This window comes from Biomphalaria glabrata, chromosome 15 (assembly GCF_947242115.1).
Source record: "Biomphalaria glabrata chromosome 15, xgBioGlab47.1, whole genome shotgun sequence".
NCBI lineage: Eukaryota > Metazoa > Mollusca > Gastropoda > Planorbidae > Biomphalaria > Biomphalaria glabrata.
Genome location: NC_074725.1, coordinates 13,018,569 through 13,034,732, shown reverse-complemented (window position 1 = coordinate 13,034,732; position 16,164 = coordinate 13,018,569). Strand labels below are relative to the sequence as shown.

Here is a 16,164-nt window from a genome sequence, read left to right as displayed (position 1 = left end):
GGAAATGGGTGTCAAAATAGGCCCTGGCTTTTCTACCCAGCTCATAAATTGTATATAAAATGATGGACATCCGATTCTAGGTCTACCTGTCCTGAAAATCCTTTGACAATCTATCGATAACTGTACACACGCATACAAAGAAGTCTAGATCTTCATAAGAAATGTAGACCTTGCATTGCTTGTTTAATCACTAAGTTTGAAGACCCTCAAAGGACAAAGACTACAAGTAGCACTGTCTACGGATGAGCTAAGATTAAATTAGAATTGCACTGTTGAGTCTGTAAAAGATTTTTTTAAAACACGACGCTTAAATGAGAAAAGAGAATGTTATAAACTTTTTAAAAAACAATGTCATACTAGTCATAGTGACCTTTTCGGTAGCCCTACCGGCCCATTTGGGTTCCCGGCCCACGGGCGTTTCCCCGAGTGCCCATGTAGCCAGTCCGCCCCTGTGTAACAGTATGTTTACAAAAGAAATTCAGTTGTCATGACAACGCATTACAAATATTAGCGTCATTGCACTAAATTCATCAAACAGTAATGCACATAGCGAGCGTGTCATGGCATTCAGTACGTGTAGTTCCTCTTTAAACTAATAAACAATTATCGGAAGTTTGGTAGTGACTATCACGTTTTGTGTTGTTTTATCTTTGCAACTGTTTCTCACTCAAGGGAGAGAACAAATGTCAAGGTTTTTTTTGGGGGGGGGGGGGCATGGGCCCTAGCGTAATGAAACCCCTTCGCGGCATGGTTGTCTACCCCGCTAATCCTAATTGCTAAAACTCGTACGCTAATCGCTATACTCTGGATTCATCCGATTTTAAATTGCACTTCACGTGGTTCGATGGAAAATTTATTGACCTGCTCCTCCCTCCTCCTTTGTTAAAACTTTACATCCATACTTGGATAGTTGAGATAGAAATATATTTTTGTTATATTTTGAGTGTGTGTGTGTGTGTGGGGGGGTAGATAAGTTAAAGGGGTGCTAAGCAAGGTAAGGCAAAACGCCCCCCCCCCTCTCCCGCAAGCAACTTTAACTTGTAAAAATATTGAGCCTTCTACTTGAGAAATGCTATAGTTCTAGTTTTTAAGCTAGTTGTTAAGAATGTTTTTTTTTTTTCAAGGCTTTATTAAGCTTAATTATTGAAAAATTCGTCTAGCTTAAAAATATGTCTAAATCTCCACATTCTCACGCCTCTCCATTGTTCATGTTGTGTCTGTAGATTTATTGTCGTGTCATGATATGATCTAAATGGGAGCGATCCACTGACATAACCGTGGTGACATCATGACACGACCAGCTGGCAGACGAGCACAGATTTAACACTCCCTGGCCAAACGGAGGGGGTGCAGTGAAGCGATGGCTGGGTGTTGACCTAGAGGTTGGGGTGTACGTCTGGCGAGTGACGCTAGAGATGTCGCCTGCGCTCAACGGCCTGGCAGCAGGATTGTCTTGTTTTTGTTGATTGACTGGCCTTTTTTAATTTCACACACATCCAGAGATGTCATAGATCACATCAGATTTACATAACAAGATGAAGTTGTCTGTCGTGGAAGATGTGAACATTTTGTAGAACTGAATTTTTTTAATTTCACACACATCCAGAGATGTCATAGATCACATCAGATTTACATAACAAGATGAAGTTGTCTGTCGTGGAAGATGTGAACATTTTGTAGAACTGAATTTTTAAAAGTTTCGTTTTGGGATGGAGGAAGAGTACATGTGTGTCTGGGGTGGGGGCTGGGGGGTGGTGGTGATTGGGAAGACTTGCTATTTGGTAACGTTATAACTTGATCAACTTATTGGCAAATAGTGCAGTTGTGGATAGTTTTTGTTTGTTGCTGCCACTGTTGTTGTATTGTTGTTGCTGCTTCTGATGTTGTTGCGTTTGTTATTGTCACTGCTGCTGTTGTTTTTGCTGCTGTTATTATTGTTTTAGCTGTTGTTGTTTTTTTTTTGTTGTTACTATTATTGTTGTTAGTGATATTGCTGATGTTGTTTTTGTTGTTGCGTCAGTTAATGTTTCTTTTTTGTGGTTGTTGCTACTGTTTTTGCTGTTTCTGTTTTTTATTGTTGTTGGTTTAGTTTTGTGGTTGATTCTGTTATTATTGTTGTCGTTATTGTTTTTGGTGGTGGTGTTGCTGATGTTGGAGTTATTTTGTTGTTGTTGCTATTGTTAATGTTGCTGATATTGTTGGAGTTGTTTTGTTGTTGTTGTTGTTGCTGTCGTATTGTTGTTATAGCTATTGTGATTCAAATCCAGAACCTACAGAATCTCTTCTCTTCGACTATCCACCGCACCTAAGCAATTACGCCTCGTCGTCGTCGGTCTCACGTTGCATAATTAGGGCATGAAGAGAAATCAAATGCACACCTACATTCAGGAGTGTCATTAGAACATTTACTTTAGGCCAACTTTAGAGTTAGAAAAAAAATGAGTGAAAGGTGATATAAGAGGATTAGAATGTAATGAGTGATGTTAGCCAGTAGGGGGGTGAATTTATAGAACAAGACAATCAAGCTATATAAACGCGTGCACATTTTTACATAAAAAAGGAAAGGTGGATTAACTTTTTTTTCTTACACAATCTTGAAGCGGTTATATTTTTTGTTGTAAGTTAAAGAATATTCTCAACCATAACACATTTGTTAGTGTTAAAAAAGTATGAAATTCTAGGGCGTAGTTGCTATGATTGAACACATCACCTCCATCTCAACTTCCCCCCACCCTTTTTTTTTTTCTAAATATATCAACAAAACACGTCCATGTTTACAATTATGAAAACATCCCAAAACAATAGGCAATCGCAGAAGCTACTACCAAATATGCAAATCATGGTTCTGCTTCACTTGTTTTCTTGCACCATCACTTCCTGTCAGTGTCAACAACTACACGGTTAACAACTGCACAAAATGATGTACAGGTCTAGCTCAATTTGCAATTTAAAATGAGCCTTTCAATTTTGTTTTCGCCACAGCCTATCAAAACGTCGATACGAATGGATGACTACTGTCAAGGGGATGTAACTGATCTTCTACCTTCGCCAGACGAGCACTGCTAACCCAACGTTCAAGTTGTGTGAAACCATATGTGACCAGTTATGCGGGCCCCAACCTACTGCCTCAAACTTTACTTCAACAGCACGGCCAGTGTGTTGTTTCATTGTATTCAGAGATGTTGCTAGCTGCTCAGATACCAAGCAACTCACTTGGATTAATGAGGATATTTATTTCTTCGCAGTTATGGACCATAGGGATTCTTTGTATTTTAGCTGGCGACGTTTTCGGTAAGTAAACAAACCATTCATTTATAACAGAGTCTAGATCTAGCCTAGTCCTAGAGTCTAGATCTAGATAGATATACTGTTTTATACCTAGATCTACATTTATACTCTGTAGTCTAGATCTACATCTAAAATGTTGATATCTCTAATCTAAATAGAACTCTACATTCCAATTCAAAGGAACTAGATCTAGACTCTAGATCTAGACTTTCTTCTTTCTAGAATCTAGATCCAGGGTCTAATCTAGACTAGATTAGAGATGGGAATCGAACCCAACTTTTAAAGTTCGGGTTCGGTTCGGTTCGGTCAGATTTAAGTTCGAGTTCGGTTCGGTTCGATGACGAGTATAGTTCGGGTTCGGTTCGGTTCGGTCAGGTCTAAAGTTCGGGTTCGGCTCGGTTCGATGCTATGAAATTATGTAATAGCAAAATTAAGTTAAAAGGTTTAATGCAATTTATTAGTTAAACTTTTTTATTTGAATTTTTACATGAAACAAATACTTTGCAATATATAATAGGCCTATGGGCAATACAATAATGTTGCCTAAATACATTTAAAGCGTTGTAAAAATTTCTTAATGGAGATAGAAATGAAGATGCGGCAGGTTTTCGCTCAAGTCGGCAAGTGGTTTAATTCAGGGCGTGACTCGGCGCTAAGCGAATTTTTTAAAAAGGCTAATATCGATGTGCTTTCTTTCAGAACACACTATTCATCATAATAAAAATAATAATAAACCTGGCCAATAGAATTATGCAAGGGACATTCTAGGTAGGCCTACATATTGCGCACGTACTTCTATAATGGGCGTGATCTTTTTAAAGAAATATTCTTTGTGTAAAGACGTCTCTATCGAGGATTTTTTTTTCACACATAAGTCGTCACTATTATAAATTGCAATATACGGAAGAAATTCGACTATTCTGAGACAAAAATAATGCAGAAGAATCACACTAGCGGAGATGTTTTAAAATGTTTTCTTCATAACGTTTTGACTCATATTGTGCATAAGCGCCTCGCAAAAAGCAGTCTTCAGTTGACAAGGTCTTATTAGAAGATAAAATGACATCTCCACTTAATATATTTTAATTTTTAAACATGTAATTAAACTAATATTCAGATACGTTACACTAAAAATAAAACTTTTTTTTTTCGATGCCCCCTCTCTTTTTTAGTTGGTCGTTGGTTTGTCGCTTACAAACAGCTAGTACAATTGAACCAATATAGGCGTTTTATATTTTTACCGGTAAGGATAGTATAGATGGACTTCTTATGGTCCGACAGTTATGCTGGCAGGGCACGTATCCCGTATGGGAGACGAACGTATGTCAAAGGCAGTCTTTTTGTTTTGGTGAGCTAAAAGGTGGTCGACGTTACAGAGGCGCCCCACGAAAACGCTTCAAAGACCAGCTTAGGCGTCAACTTTGCTTATCTGACATAGAAGAGAGCACCTGGTTGCATGCGGCCTTAGAACGAGTCAGTTGGAGTTCACTCCCGAAGGCCGCGGGATACACTTTTGAGACCTAAAGAAAATCCGCTGCCGAGGACAAACGCAGACGCGAAAAGAAAAACTAAATCGACCACCTGCGAACAGTGGTTATGCTTGCCCTGGATGTGGCAAAATATGTAGGTCACAGCTGGTCAAGCGCAGCCATGGGAAAAACTGCATTCCTCACTAATCTTCGGACTCGAAGACAAGCCTTATAATAATATATAAACTTAATAAACTTTAAAATAAAGTTCTTATGTGAACAACTCAATATAGCCTAACTCACTAACTGTTATTACAATATTCACATATTTAATTTGAGATAGAGATGTAATATTAATGAAATATACTGATATTTAAACAAAATCTAGGTCACCACAAAACAACGTCTTTACTCTTTCATGTCTCAAGATTGTTTGCCGTTTCACATTTGCATTACGCTAATTTCAACATCTTTAATGCATAAACACCAATCAATCGCTTAACCTTAACCATTGGCCCCAAATCACCCCAATAGAAAGAAAACTATATGGAGAGCTCCCTGATTTGGAAACCACTGCACAGTTCATCTCATGTATTGGTCTAGTCATATGAACACTCCAACAAAACAATGAGAACGATGAAGAAGAAGAAGAAGAAGAAGCTTAACCTCTTCTTACCGCCACCAGAAAACACACACACACACTATATGACACCCCTTTTTGTCAAGAAGTTGCGTCTCCCCATCCCCCAATTCAAGGTACTAACCATCCCCACCCACGGGAGAGGACCCAAAGTTTGAGAAACGCTGCATTAAAAATACTGATGATCAATAATGCAAAACAGAATAATAGTAAAAATATTCAGGGGCGTAGATAGGAATTTTTCATTATTTGGGGGCCCGGGAGGGGCTGGACCTCTTTGGGGGCCCCTGCATTTTGTGTAATATTGAATATTTATTGTAAAAAAACACTAATTTGGGGCCCTCTCAAGTGGGGGCTCGGGGGGATTTTACATTTCTCCCCCTCCTCCCCCACCCTTGCTACGCCACTGATAATATTCCAATATAGAATACTTCACAATTTTGTAAAAAATAAATCATTTAATAGAAGATAATTAAAATTTATTTTAAACTAGAACACAAATGAACTTATTGTAGATATCTACACTCTCTAATCGGCAAAAAATATTCTACTCTCAACTAACAGTCATCTCAAATAAAAGTGACAATATTTTAATGTTGACTTTCTACTTACTAGGATCTTGAATATAGATCTAGATCTAATTAGAGGGCGCCTATTCGACTCAAAACCAATATTGCAAACAGCCCGCGAAAATTTAAGGTTAGGGGGAGAGTCGGCACGTACGGAAAAACCCATGGGAATCAAAGCGCGCCGCTTTTTTTTTTTTCAAAATACCACCACCCCCTCCCAAGTTTTCAAAGTATAATGGAATCATTAGAATTTAAATAAAATATTTAAGTAATTATTTTTTTAAACACAAAATATAAAAAAGGGATGCAAAAATTGCAAAATTAGTTCGGTTAAGAAAAGGAGGGTTCGTTCGGTTCGGTTCGTACCAAGCAGTTTCAAAGTTCGGGTTCGGTTCGGTTCGGTCATAAGTGAGGTTCGAGTTCGGTTCGTTCGGTTCGGGTTCGGTTCGTTTCCCATCTCTAGACTAGATCAGCAAAATCAAAAACGCAAAACTCGTTCACTTCTGTTTTGTTTCTGTGGGCTTACAATGTAAATCTCAAGGACTAGATGTTTAAAAGATTTATAGATCGATATCTAGCGTGTTGCTCTGAACCTAAATCCCCTGTTCTAATATGTCAGGCTTCATTCGTGATTTCATGGAGTAGCAGTGATTCTGTGTGTTTGTGGCCCTTGCCCAGTGGACCATGTCTATATCTATATAGTGGACTTGATCTATAGCATATGATGACATATTCCCCTTAGGCTCACAACTCCCATCCTCCGCAAGCCCCACATACGTCATAGAGGCCCCTGTTCCTTGTTTTAGTCCGTGTCCAATGCCGTAGAAATGCCTAGATCTTGATCTCTAATTCTAAAGCACACGTTCGTTGTAATTGTGTATGGCCTACTAAGCCTACATCACACTGACTAAGGCTGTGTCTCCCAAGTCTAACACTAACTATATATTAATCCTACAGAGTTGACTCTCTTGCATCTTCGTACAATCTTTTAATGAATTTGACTAATGATTGTGTGATTCGTCTAAGGTGCTAATCTAAGTGACCGTACATCGGCGTAGCTTTACATTTGTCTAAAAATCGTATACGTTAAATGTGTTTGTGGAAACACATCAACCTTTGATACTACTAGAGATTTAAGGTTCTATAATACCTATGATATACATATATTACCCTTATATTCGTGCTTATGTTTGTAATGTTATCACAGCGCCTTGAGCCTACATTATGTTTGTTAACAGCACTCTATAAATTAAATGATTATTATATTACGGCTACAAATCCCGTGTACCCGTGCAGATCATCTTGGTAGGCCTACTTGACTGCAGACACCATCTTGGTAGGCCTACTTGACTGCAGACACCATCTTGGTAGGCCTACTTGACTGCAGACACCATCTTGGTAGGCCTACTTGACTGCAGACACCATCTTGGTAGGCCTACTTGACTGCAGACACCATCTTGGTAGGCCTACTTGACTGCAGACACCATCTTGGTAGGCCTACTTGACTGCAGACACCATCTTGGTAGGCCTACTTGACTGCAGACACCATCTTGGTAGGCCTACTTGACTGCAGACACCATCTTGGTAGGCCTACTTGACTGCAGACACCATCTTGGTAGGCCTACTTGACTGCAGACACCATCTTGGTAGGCCTACTTGACTGCAGACACCATCTTGGTAGGCCTACTTGACTGCAGACACCATCTTGGTAGGCCTACTTGACTGCAGACACCATCTTGGTAGGCCTACTTGACTGCAGACACCATCTTGGTAGGCCTACTTGACTGCAGACACCATCTTGGTAGGCCTACTTGACTGCAGACACCATCTTGGTAGGCCTACTTGACTGCAGACACCATCTTGGTAGGCCTACTTGACTGCAGACACCATCTTGGTAGGCCTACTTGACTGCAGACACCATCTTGGTAGGCCTACTTGACTGCAGACACCATCTTGGTAGGCCTACTTGACTGCAGACACCATCTTGGTAGGCCTACTTGACTGCAGACACCATCTTGGTAGGCCTACTTGACTGCAGACACCATCTTGGTAGGCCTACTTGACTGCAGACACCATCTTGGTAGGCCTACTTGACTGCAGACACCATCTTGGTAGGCCTACTTGACTGCAGACACCATCTTGGTAGGCCTACTTGACTGCAGACACCATCTTGGTAGGCCTACTTGACTGCAGACACCATCTTGGTAGGCCTACTTGACTGCAGACACCATCTTGGTAGGCCTACTTGACTGCAGACACCATCTTGGTAGGCCTACTTGACTGCAGACACCATCTTGGTAGGCCTACTTGACTGCAGACACCATCTTGGTAGGCCTACTTGACTGCAGACACCATCTTGGTAGGCCTACTTGACTGCAGACACCATCTTGGTAGGCCTACTTGACTGCAGACACCATCTTGGTAGGCCTACTTGACTGCAGACACCATCTTGGTAGGCCTACTTGACTGCAGACACCATCTTGGTAGGCCTACTTGACTGCAGACACCATCTTGGTAGGCCTACTTGACTGCAGACACCATCTTGGTAGGCCTACTTGACTGCAGACACCATCTTGGTAGGCCTACTTGACTGCAGACACCATCTTGGTAGGCCTACTTGACTGCAGACACCATCTTGGTAGGCCTACTTGACTGCAGACACCATCTTGGTAGGCCTACTTGACTGCAGACACCATCTTGGTAGGCCTACTTGACTGCAGACACCATCTTATATGTAGGCTCTATGTTAATCACAATAATCTGCTCTATGTATGTTCTCATTTTTAACATCCGGTTGACGATCTTGAAGTAAGAGTATACAGTAACTTAGAACAAGTAAAGAAAGCGAGTTTGTCTGGGACACTTTAAGGAAACCTGATGGGGAAAAAAAGGGAACGCAAGAAAATAAAGAGAAACATTGAGAGGAATTTTTTTTTTAAATGTCAGTGTAGCCAAATAATTAAATCAAGAGTAATTAGTACTTTAGCTGTTGATCTCTGCTGTATTACCTGACTTACAACTAAACTGAGGGATATTGGCCAGACACAGAGTCCAATAACGTTGTATTGTTTCAACTCTATGCTCCACTCACCACTGAGGGTTCAAAGTTGAAGTTGCGTCACTGTCATTAATACTTCTATAGTGATAGTTTGGGTTAAAAATGGTGATTTTTAAAAGATTCTGCAGTGATCAAAATTTGTCTCAAACATTTTAAAATACAAATACAACGGGTGCACCAAAAAAAAAAAAGCAAGTTGTCTATAGATGAAAAAATCTCCAATATAGGGATTTCTAGTTAAAAATGCAGATGCGATAAATGGTTATAAAGGGCAAATTAATTTACCAAAGCGAAAAAAATATAAGTTAACAGAGGCATGAATCTCTCTCCATCTTATATACAAACCCTTTAATTTAATAAAAATTAATGTACACATTAAAAATTTTTTTTTTTTTACTTTTAACCTGTTGCGCCATTGGTTACCGTTAGATTTCTTTCTAGTACCTGTTCCCAAACTGGTCCTCTAAGTCCCAAACTGGTACTCTAAGTCCCAAACTGGTCCACTAAGTCCCAAACTGGTCCTCTAAGTGGCTCGTATGTTCCCCACGTTGAGAAGCGCTGAATTAAAACGTAGGTCGGTGTAGGGTTAAAAAATGGTCTGTTTGGTCTTTAAGTGGATCTACCTTTGATGTAACTCTGGTTGGGGTTAGGCACGATTACAGTAAGTCAATGTTTGGTCTAAGACGGTCTCTTGGAGCAGGAACTTTGTGTGACAGTCTTAGGACACATTTGTCGGATAGTTTTGGTGCGTGATATTTCCCGCTATAATTGACGTCTGGTAAAAAAAAAAAAAAAAGACGCCTTGGCAGAGTATTAGCTGGAAATTGCAAAAGTTATACATACATTTTTCAATGGATCATGTTTAAATAATCTTATCTTATACATTGAAGACATTCCGTAATAATAAGAACAGTTACATTAAGAGCAATCCATTTCTTGTAGGTCTTCTAATAGCGCAAAGAAAGAAAGATTAGGCCAAATTGTGTGAATTTTGTCCTAACATATCGAATAAGAAATAAAATCTTTATTTCTCTCTGTATATTTTATTATGTTGTGTTTCGTAGGACATATTTGTAATATGTCACAGCGTTTTATGTATTATTGATATGTTACTTTTTAGTCTTCTGTCCTGGAGTGTTTTGTTCCAATGAGAGTAACTTATAGTTTTAAAGTTTAAATCTATCACGCCCTTCTACTTCTTTGGAGCTTTAAAGGGTGAAGACGAGTTTCGAACTCAAAACCTAATTGTCAACTAACGTTTTATATCTTTCGTTATTGGCAGATAAACTTTTATTCCGAGTTCCCTCTAGAAAGTATACATTTATCTTGTTAAAAGAGAACGTAGGGGACGCTTGGCTTCGAACCGGGGGTCCCGGGTTCGAATCCTGAGGAAGACTTAAATTTTTACTTTCGGGATTTCCAGGGCGCCTCTGAGTCCACCCATCTCTGATGGGTACCCGTCATTAGTTGGGGAAAAGTAATGGCGGATGGTCGTTGTGCTGGCCACATGACACCGTCGTTAACCATAGGCCATAGAGACAAATGACCTTTACATCATCTGCCCGAAGATAACTAGGTCTGAAAGGGGAAATTTACTTACTAAAGAGGAGTGTTGTTTTCTAAATGCAAGTTTTCGGTACGGTATGTAGAAAGAGTTTATTTTATGTTTGACCTACACAATAGTGAATAGCTGCCCACTTAGTAGTACATGACGGTACGATAAAAGGTGGGCTAGACATGAAATAACTCCACACGCTTCTGTCATGATGTCAAGGAGTTGATGATACATCTATCAGATGTAAGACGTTTGCAACACATTGCTTGCCGCTCTTGTACGTGTGAGCGTGTTGGGTCATTGATTGGTCTGTCTTATTAAGACTACTGATGTGCAGTTCTGCCACGGGCAACATGATGGTCATATCTGTCGTTGGAGCACGTCGTTTGAGTTACAGATTAGTTTGTCTACCAAATCTTGTAACACTGTCAGCAGTGGATTTTTGTTGTTCTTAGGTAATAGTTGCATCCTGACCTGCGTAGATGTAGAAACACACACACTATGAAAATTCCATTCAGCGTGTCCATTACGAAATGGTAACTTCACTCTTAAAGTAGAATTTTACATTCTGTTTTCTTAATTTGTCTTTCAAAAAATATATATTTTTTTTTTTAAATTATCCATTTTTGTGGGTAAGCGCTGAGCCCTCCGTTTTCTTTACCCCACAGACGCCCCTGTTTTTATAACACGTCACGCACTTTCCTGGCAGATCATGCGAGAAAAACAAAAAAAGAACAGCCAGACCTGTTCCTCCATTTCAAACGTCAACTAGGTCACCCAGTTCAATAAGCTCGAGTTCAGATCACAATCTGTATAGTCTGCATCTCATCTCCGGTTATGACGTTTTGTTGTATTTTATGTAAATTTTGTTGACTGCCACCTAGCGGTCATTTTGAAAGTAGGTTCTCCGCATGTGATATCTATGTACACATTCTGGTCTATCAACATGAAAAGAATATTTAAATAATAAAAAATGAAAGAATCAGTCTGTCCACCAATACAAACTATCCAATTAAAAAGATGCATCATGTTATAAGTGATAATATTGCTTCATTCAGAGAATACATCTTCGATTCACAATTGTACAGCACATGTCATTATTGCCCGGAGATTTTCCTAAATGGCGGAAAAACTATAGACTATAAATGGGTGGCTTATTTTTGGTGTATCCGATGTACAGGATAAAGCTAACATGGTTCTCTGTATTTTTGCAATGCATTACCAAAGTCAATTACAAGGCAGCGGGACACACATTTGAGACCAAAAGGAAATCCGCTGCAGAGGTCAGACAATAGACGGCGAAAAGAAAATCTAAATCGACCGCCGGCGAACAATGGTTATGCCTACACTAGATGAGGCAAATTTTGTAGATCACAGCTGAGGCTGCTTGGCCATGGGAAATTCTGCATTACTCGTTGATCTTCGGACTCGAAGACAAGCCTTATTATTATTATTTACATATATACCAACGTTTTATAAGTGTTAATGAGTGCGTATGCCTATTTGGCAAACTTTGAAGATCTATTTAGCGTCTTTGAAATTGTTTAGTTTATGGTGAATATGTCCAGCATACGAGAGATGAGTTGAATGTGTTGTATGTTCCACTTGTTACAGAAGATTGTGAAATTATTGCAATAGTTACCATCTCTGTTCATAGCACGTTAGCTTGTAGCGTTAAAATAAGTCTTAATTATAAATAGTAAACTTTAAAAAAATATGTTGATATTCTATTTGTAATCGGATAGTTAATCAATAAACGATACCCTTCGTATAAACTATGAGATTGTTTAATGGCTTTATTTAATAATACATAATGCACAATAATACATTTAGCACATTGTCTAACCTTTCCTATGCATTAGTTATCATCGTCCCCCATTACATGCAACTAATTCCTTAAAACACAAACTGGTTATTAAAATGTAACACCTCACTTCGGTTTGGTAGCCATCACAAAAACAGTTTCGGCATCATGACCTGGACACGGAAACGATAGAGCATTGGTTCTATATGAGATGGTAATAGGTTCGAAAACGCGCGAGATCATGTGAGAAGAAACGGTGCTGGTCTCCTTAGAGAGCTTTCCCGTACCGGGGGGGGGGACACCTCGTCATCATTGACCGTGTTACATAAGATACGTTCTCAGTACGAGGCCCTTGATTGAAGGAATTTCAATGGTAGAAATCATACGAATCATTGTAGTACTAGATTCAAACTTCCATATATACAGTTAGGACTTCAACGTGTTTTTTTTTTTTTTAATTGGCGAATCCCCCAAAAGTTCAATAGGACCAAAAAGTATTTGGTGATTGAACAAGAGCACCCTAGTGAGGCGTGTCTGTGGTGAGGGGGTCCCTCCCTTGAACATTCCATTTCAGACCAAAACTTGTTAGAAAAGAGAAGAACTGGTGGCTGTGGCGACGTATTGCCCAGAACCTTTTAGAGCTCCAGAGTTTCGTCCCAATATCATTTGGAGGAAATGCAAAAGTTGCCATTTCGTAGGGTGCACCATAGTTGTTAACAAAGTATTCTATTGCTTCTATACGAGCCACAATAAGAAGTTTTATTTCTCCATTATATTAGTTTTAGGGGAAAAAAGTGTTTTTAATATAACAACCATTATTTCATAGTTATGCTTGCCCTGGGTGTGACAAAATATGTAGGTCACCGCTGGGGCTGCGTATCCACGGGAAATACTGCATTCCTCATTAATCTACGGACTCGAAGACAAGCCTTAATATTATTATTTCATTTTTTAAATTTAAAATTGGCATTTTAAATAGAAAAGTAGGTCAAATGTTGATCCACTCAACAGAAAAGTAGGTCAAGCATTGACTATTCCGCTTTTTTTTCTCTTGCAATAACTTTCATGGGGCTAGCTCACCTTTTGATCCGGCTTTTCCTCAACCTTCCTGTATGCTAATATATTTGTGGGATGTTATCAAATAAGTGTTGCTTTGGTAACTTGTGTGCTATAGAGTACTATAGACACATAATATATCGCCTAGAGTGATAACAAAGGACTTCTTTTATATCATTCATCAAGGTGGCGGCAACTGGTCCATTTGGTTCTCAGCATTAGATGTGGCAGGAGCAGATAACTCAACATTGGACTGGATCAAAGAGGTGAGTTGATAGAAACTGGTTCCTTAAATGTGTTGCTGTTCTAGTAAAAATAGAAAACATACTTTTAGTGTTTCATTCAAAACATAACAAAATAGTCATTTGTTCATTTGTAGAATACAAGGTTCTACTATCGTGACAAAGGAAAATGGTCAAATTCTAGCTTACTTGTCAATATAGAAACTCCGAACACTTTTCTCTGATGTGTTGTTAACTCTTATATGTCCATTAACAGGAAACATATGTCCTGCATAAATAAAGCAGTTTTTACAATTCTGATAGTACCCAATTATAATCAATCTGTTTGTGTTTTTTGTCTTTATAGTATTGACTTTTATCAGAGAACCCCTAAGAAAATAGTGTTAATAAAATGTCTATATTATGCATCTTATTTCATAAACATTTTTGCAATTTAGCGTAAAACTCTGAAATGCTGAATAAATCTCTATCGAGATAAAGAATTTTAATACTATAGTAGTAATGAGTTAGTATTAATTCTCTAGCATTGCTATCACCGACATGCTATAAAAGGAATCACAATTCAGTGATGTTTGTAGACTCCTTATCGCTATCCGCTGTTTATTATTATTAATATTATTATTACAATAATTTCTTCTAGTTCGGTCCTCAATTTCTCCTCTGAGATTAGATCTAGCAGTTTGATAAATTTTCCAGCTGTCTCCCTGCTCTGCTGAGGACATAACAGATTTGCAATGCCGGGCCAAGAACTTGTCCACACTCCAGACGTCGTCAGTTCCTTGCAACATGTCGGAAGTGTGTGCTGACCACTCGCAAATATTAGAGATTTTTGACGCATGTCCTGAAGTGGAGGTTCGGGTCAAGTGTCCAGAAGGTAGGTCACTGGAATGAGAGAAATCTACTATGCTTGTATTCTTGGCTTCCAATTGACTAAAATCTTAGACCTCACCTCAAACTGCTGGAAGAGAGTGTGAGGTATACAACTGTAGTGCTAACATAGCCATTACTCTAAGATAACCCTGTCTTCAGGGGAACTCAAGAGAAACACATCACACACAGAGAAAAACAAACCAAAACACAACTCAGCACCTATCAGACCTAGATCTATCTACTACAACAGTGTTTCCCAAACTGTGTTCCCCATAACCCTAGTGCTCCGCAAGGCCTGAATAAGTGTTCCACAAGGCATGAATAAGTGCTCCGCAAGGCCTGAATAAGTGCTCCGCAAGGCCTGAATAAGTGCTCCGCAAGACCTAAATAAGTGTTCCACAAGGCCTGAATAAGTGTTCCACAAGGCCTGAATAAGTGTTCCACAAGGCCTGAATAAGTGTTCCACAAGGCCTGAATAAGTGTTCCACAAGGCCTGAATAAGTGTTCCACAAGGCCTGAATAAGTGTTCCCGCAAGGCCTGAATAAGTGTTCCACAAGGCCTGAATAGGTGTTCCACAAGGCCTGAATAAGTGTTCCGCAAGGCCTGAATAAGTGTTCCGCAAGGCCTGAATAGGTGTTCCACAAGGCCTGAATAAGTGTTCCCGCAAGGCCTGAATAAGTGTTCCGCAAGGCCTGAATAAGTGTTCCGCAAGGTCTGAATAAGTGTTCCGCAAGACCTGAATAAGTGTTCCACAAGGCCTGAATAAGTGTTCCGCAAGGCCTGAATAGGTGTTCCACAAGGCCTGAATAAGTGTTTTGCAAAGCCTGAATAAGTGTTCCGCAAGGCCTGAATAAGTGTTCCACAAGGCCTGAATAAGTGTTCCGCAAGGCCTGAATAAGTGTTCCGCAAGGCCTGAATAAGTGTTCCGCAAGGCCTGAATAAGTGTTCCGCAAGGCCTGAATAAGTGTTCCGCAAGGCCTGAATAAGTGTTCCACAAGGCCTGAATAAGTGTTCCACAAGGCCTGAATAAGTGTTTTGCAAAGCCTGAATAAGTGTTCCGCAAGGCCTGAATAAGTGTTCCACAAGGCCTGAATAAGTGTTCCACAAGGCCTGAATAAGTGTTCCGCAAGGCCTGAATAAGTGTTCCATGAACTACTGGGATAATTAATTAACTAATAGGCCACCACGTGAATTAATCTCTATTGAACTAATCTCTCTAAAAAAAATAAGCAAAGTGTTCCGCTAATATTCAGAATGTGCGAAGTGTTCCGTTAAGGGAATCACCGCACTACAACCAAGAAAGAGTAATAAGGCATTTTTTGGGAGAGGAACCAACCAGATCTGCACAAGAGAATACATATACCAACCAGATCTGCACAAGAGAATACATATACCAACCAGATCTGCACAAGAGAATACATATCAACCAGATCTGCACAAGAGAATACATATACCAACCAGATCTGCACAAGAGAATACATATACCAACCAGATCTGCACAAGAGAATACATATACCAACCAGATCTGCACAAGAGAATACATATACCAACTAGATCTAGTCAAGAGAATACATATACCAACCAGATGTACACAAGAGATTACATATACCAA

At 39.5% G+C, this 16,164-nt stretch overlaps 1 protein-coding gene across 1 annotated transcript in view; it reads left to right on the top strand.

Annotated features, from left to right (window-relative positions):
- The window catches only part of LOC106055774 (uncharacterized protein DDB_G0271670-like), a 59,122-nt gene that overhangs the window by 13,229 nt on the left and 29,729 nt on the right, over positions 1-16,164 (top strand). Inside the window, exons 2-4 of the mRNA XM_013212216.2 lie at positions 2,983-3,291; positions 13,626-13,705; positions 14,378-14,555. Coding sequence (XP_013067670.2) covers positions 3,180-3,291; positions 13,626-13,705; positions 14,378-14,555 — 370 coding nt within the window. The 5' untranslated portion in view covers positions 2,983-3,179. The remainder of the gene's footprint in view (positions 1-2,982; positions 3,292-13,625; positions 13,706-14,377; positions 14,556-16,164) is intronic.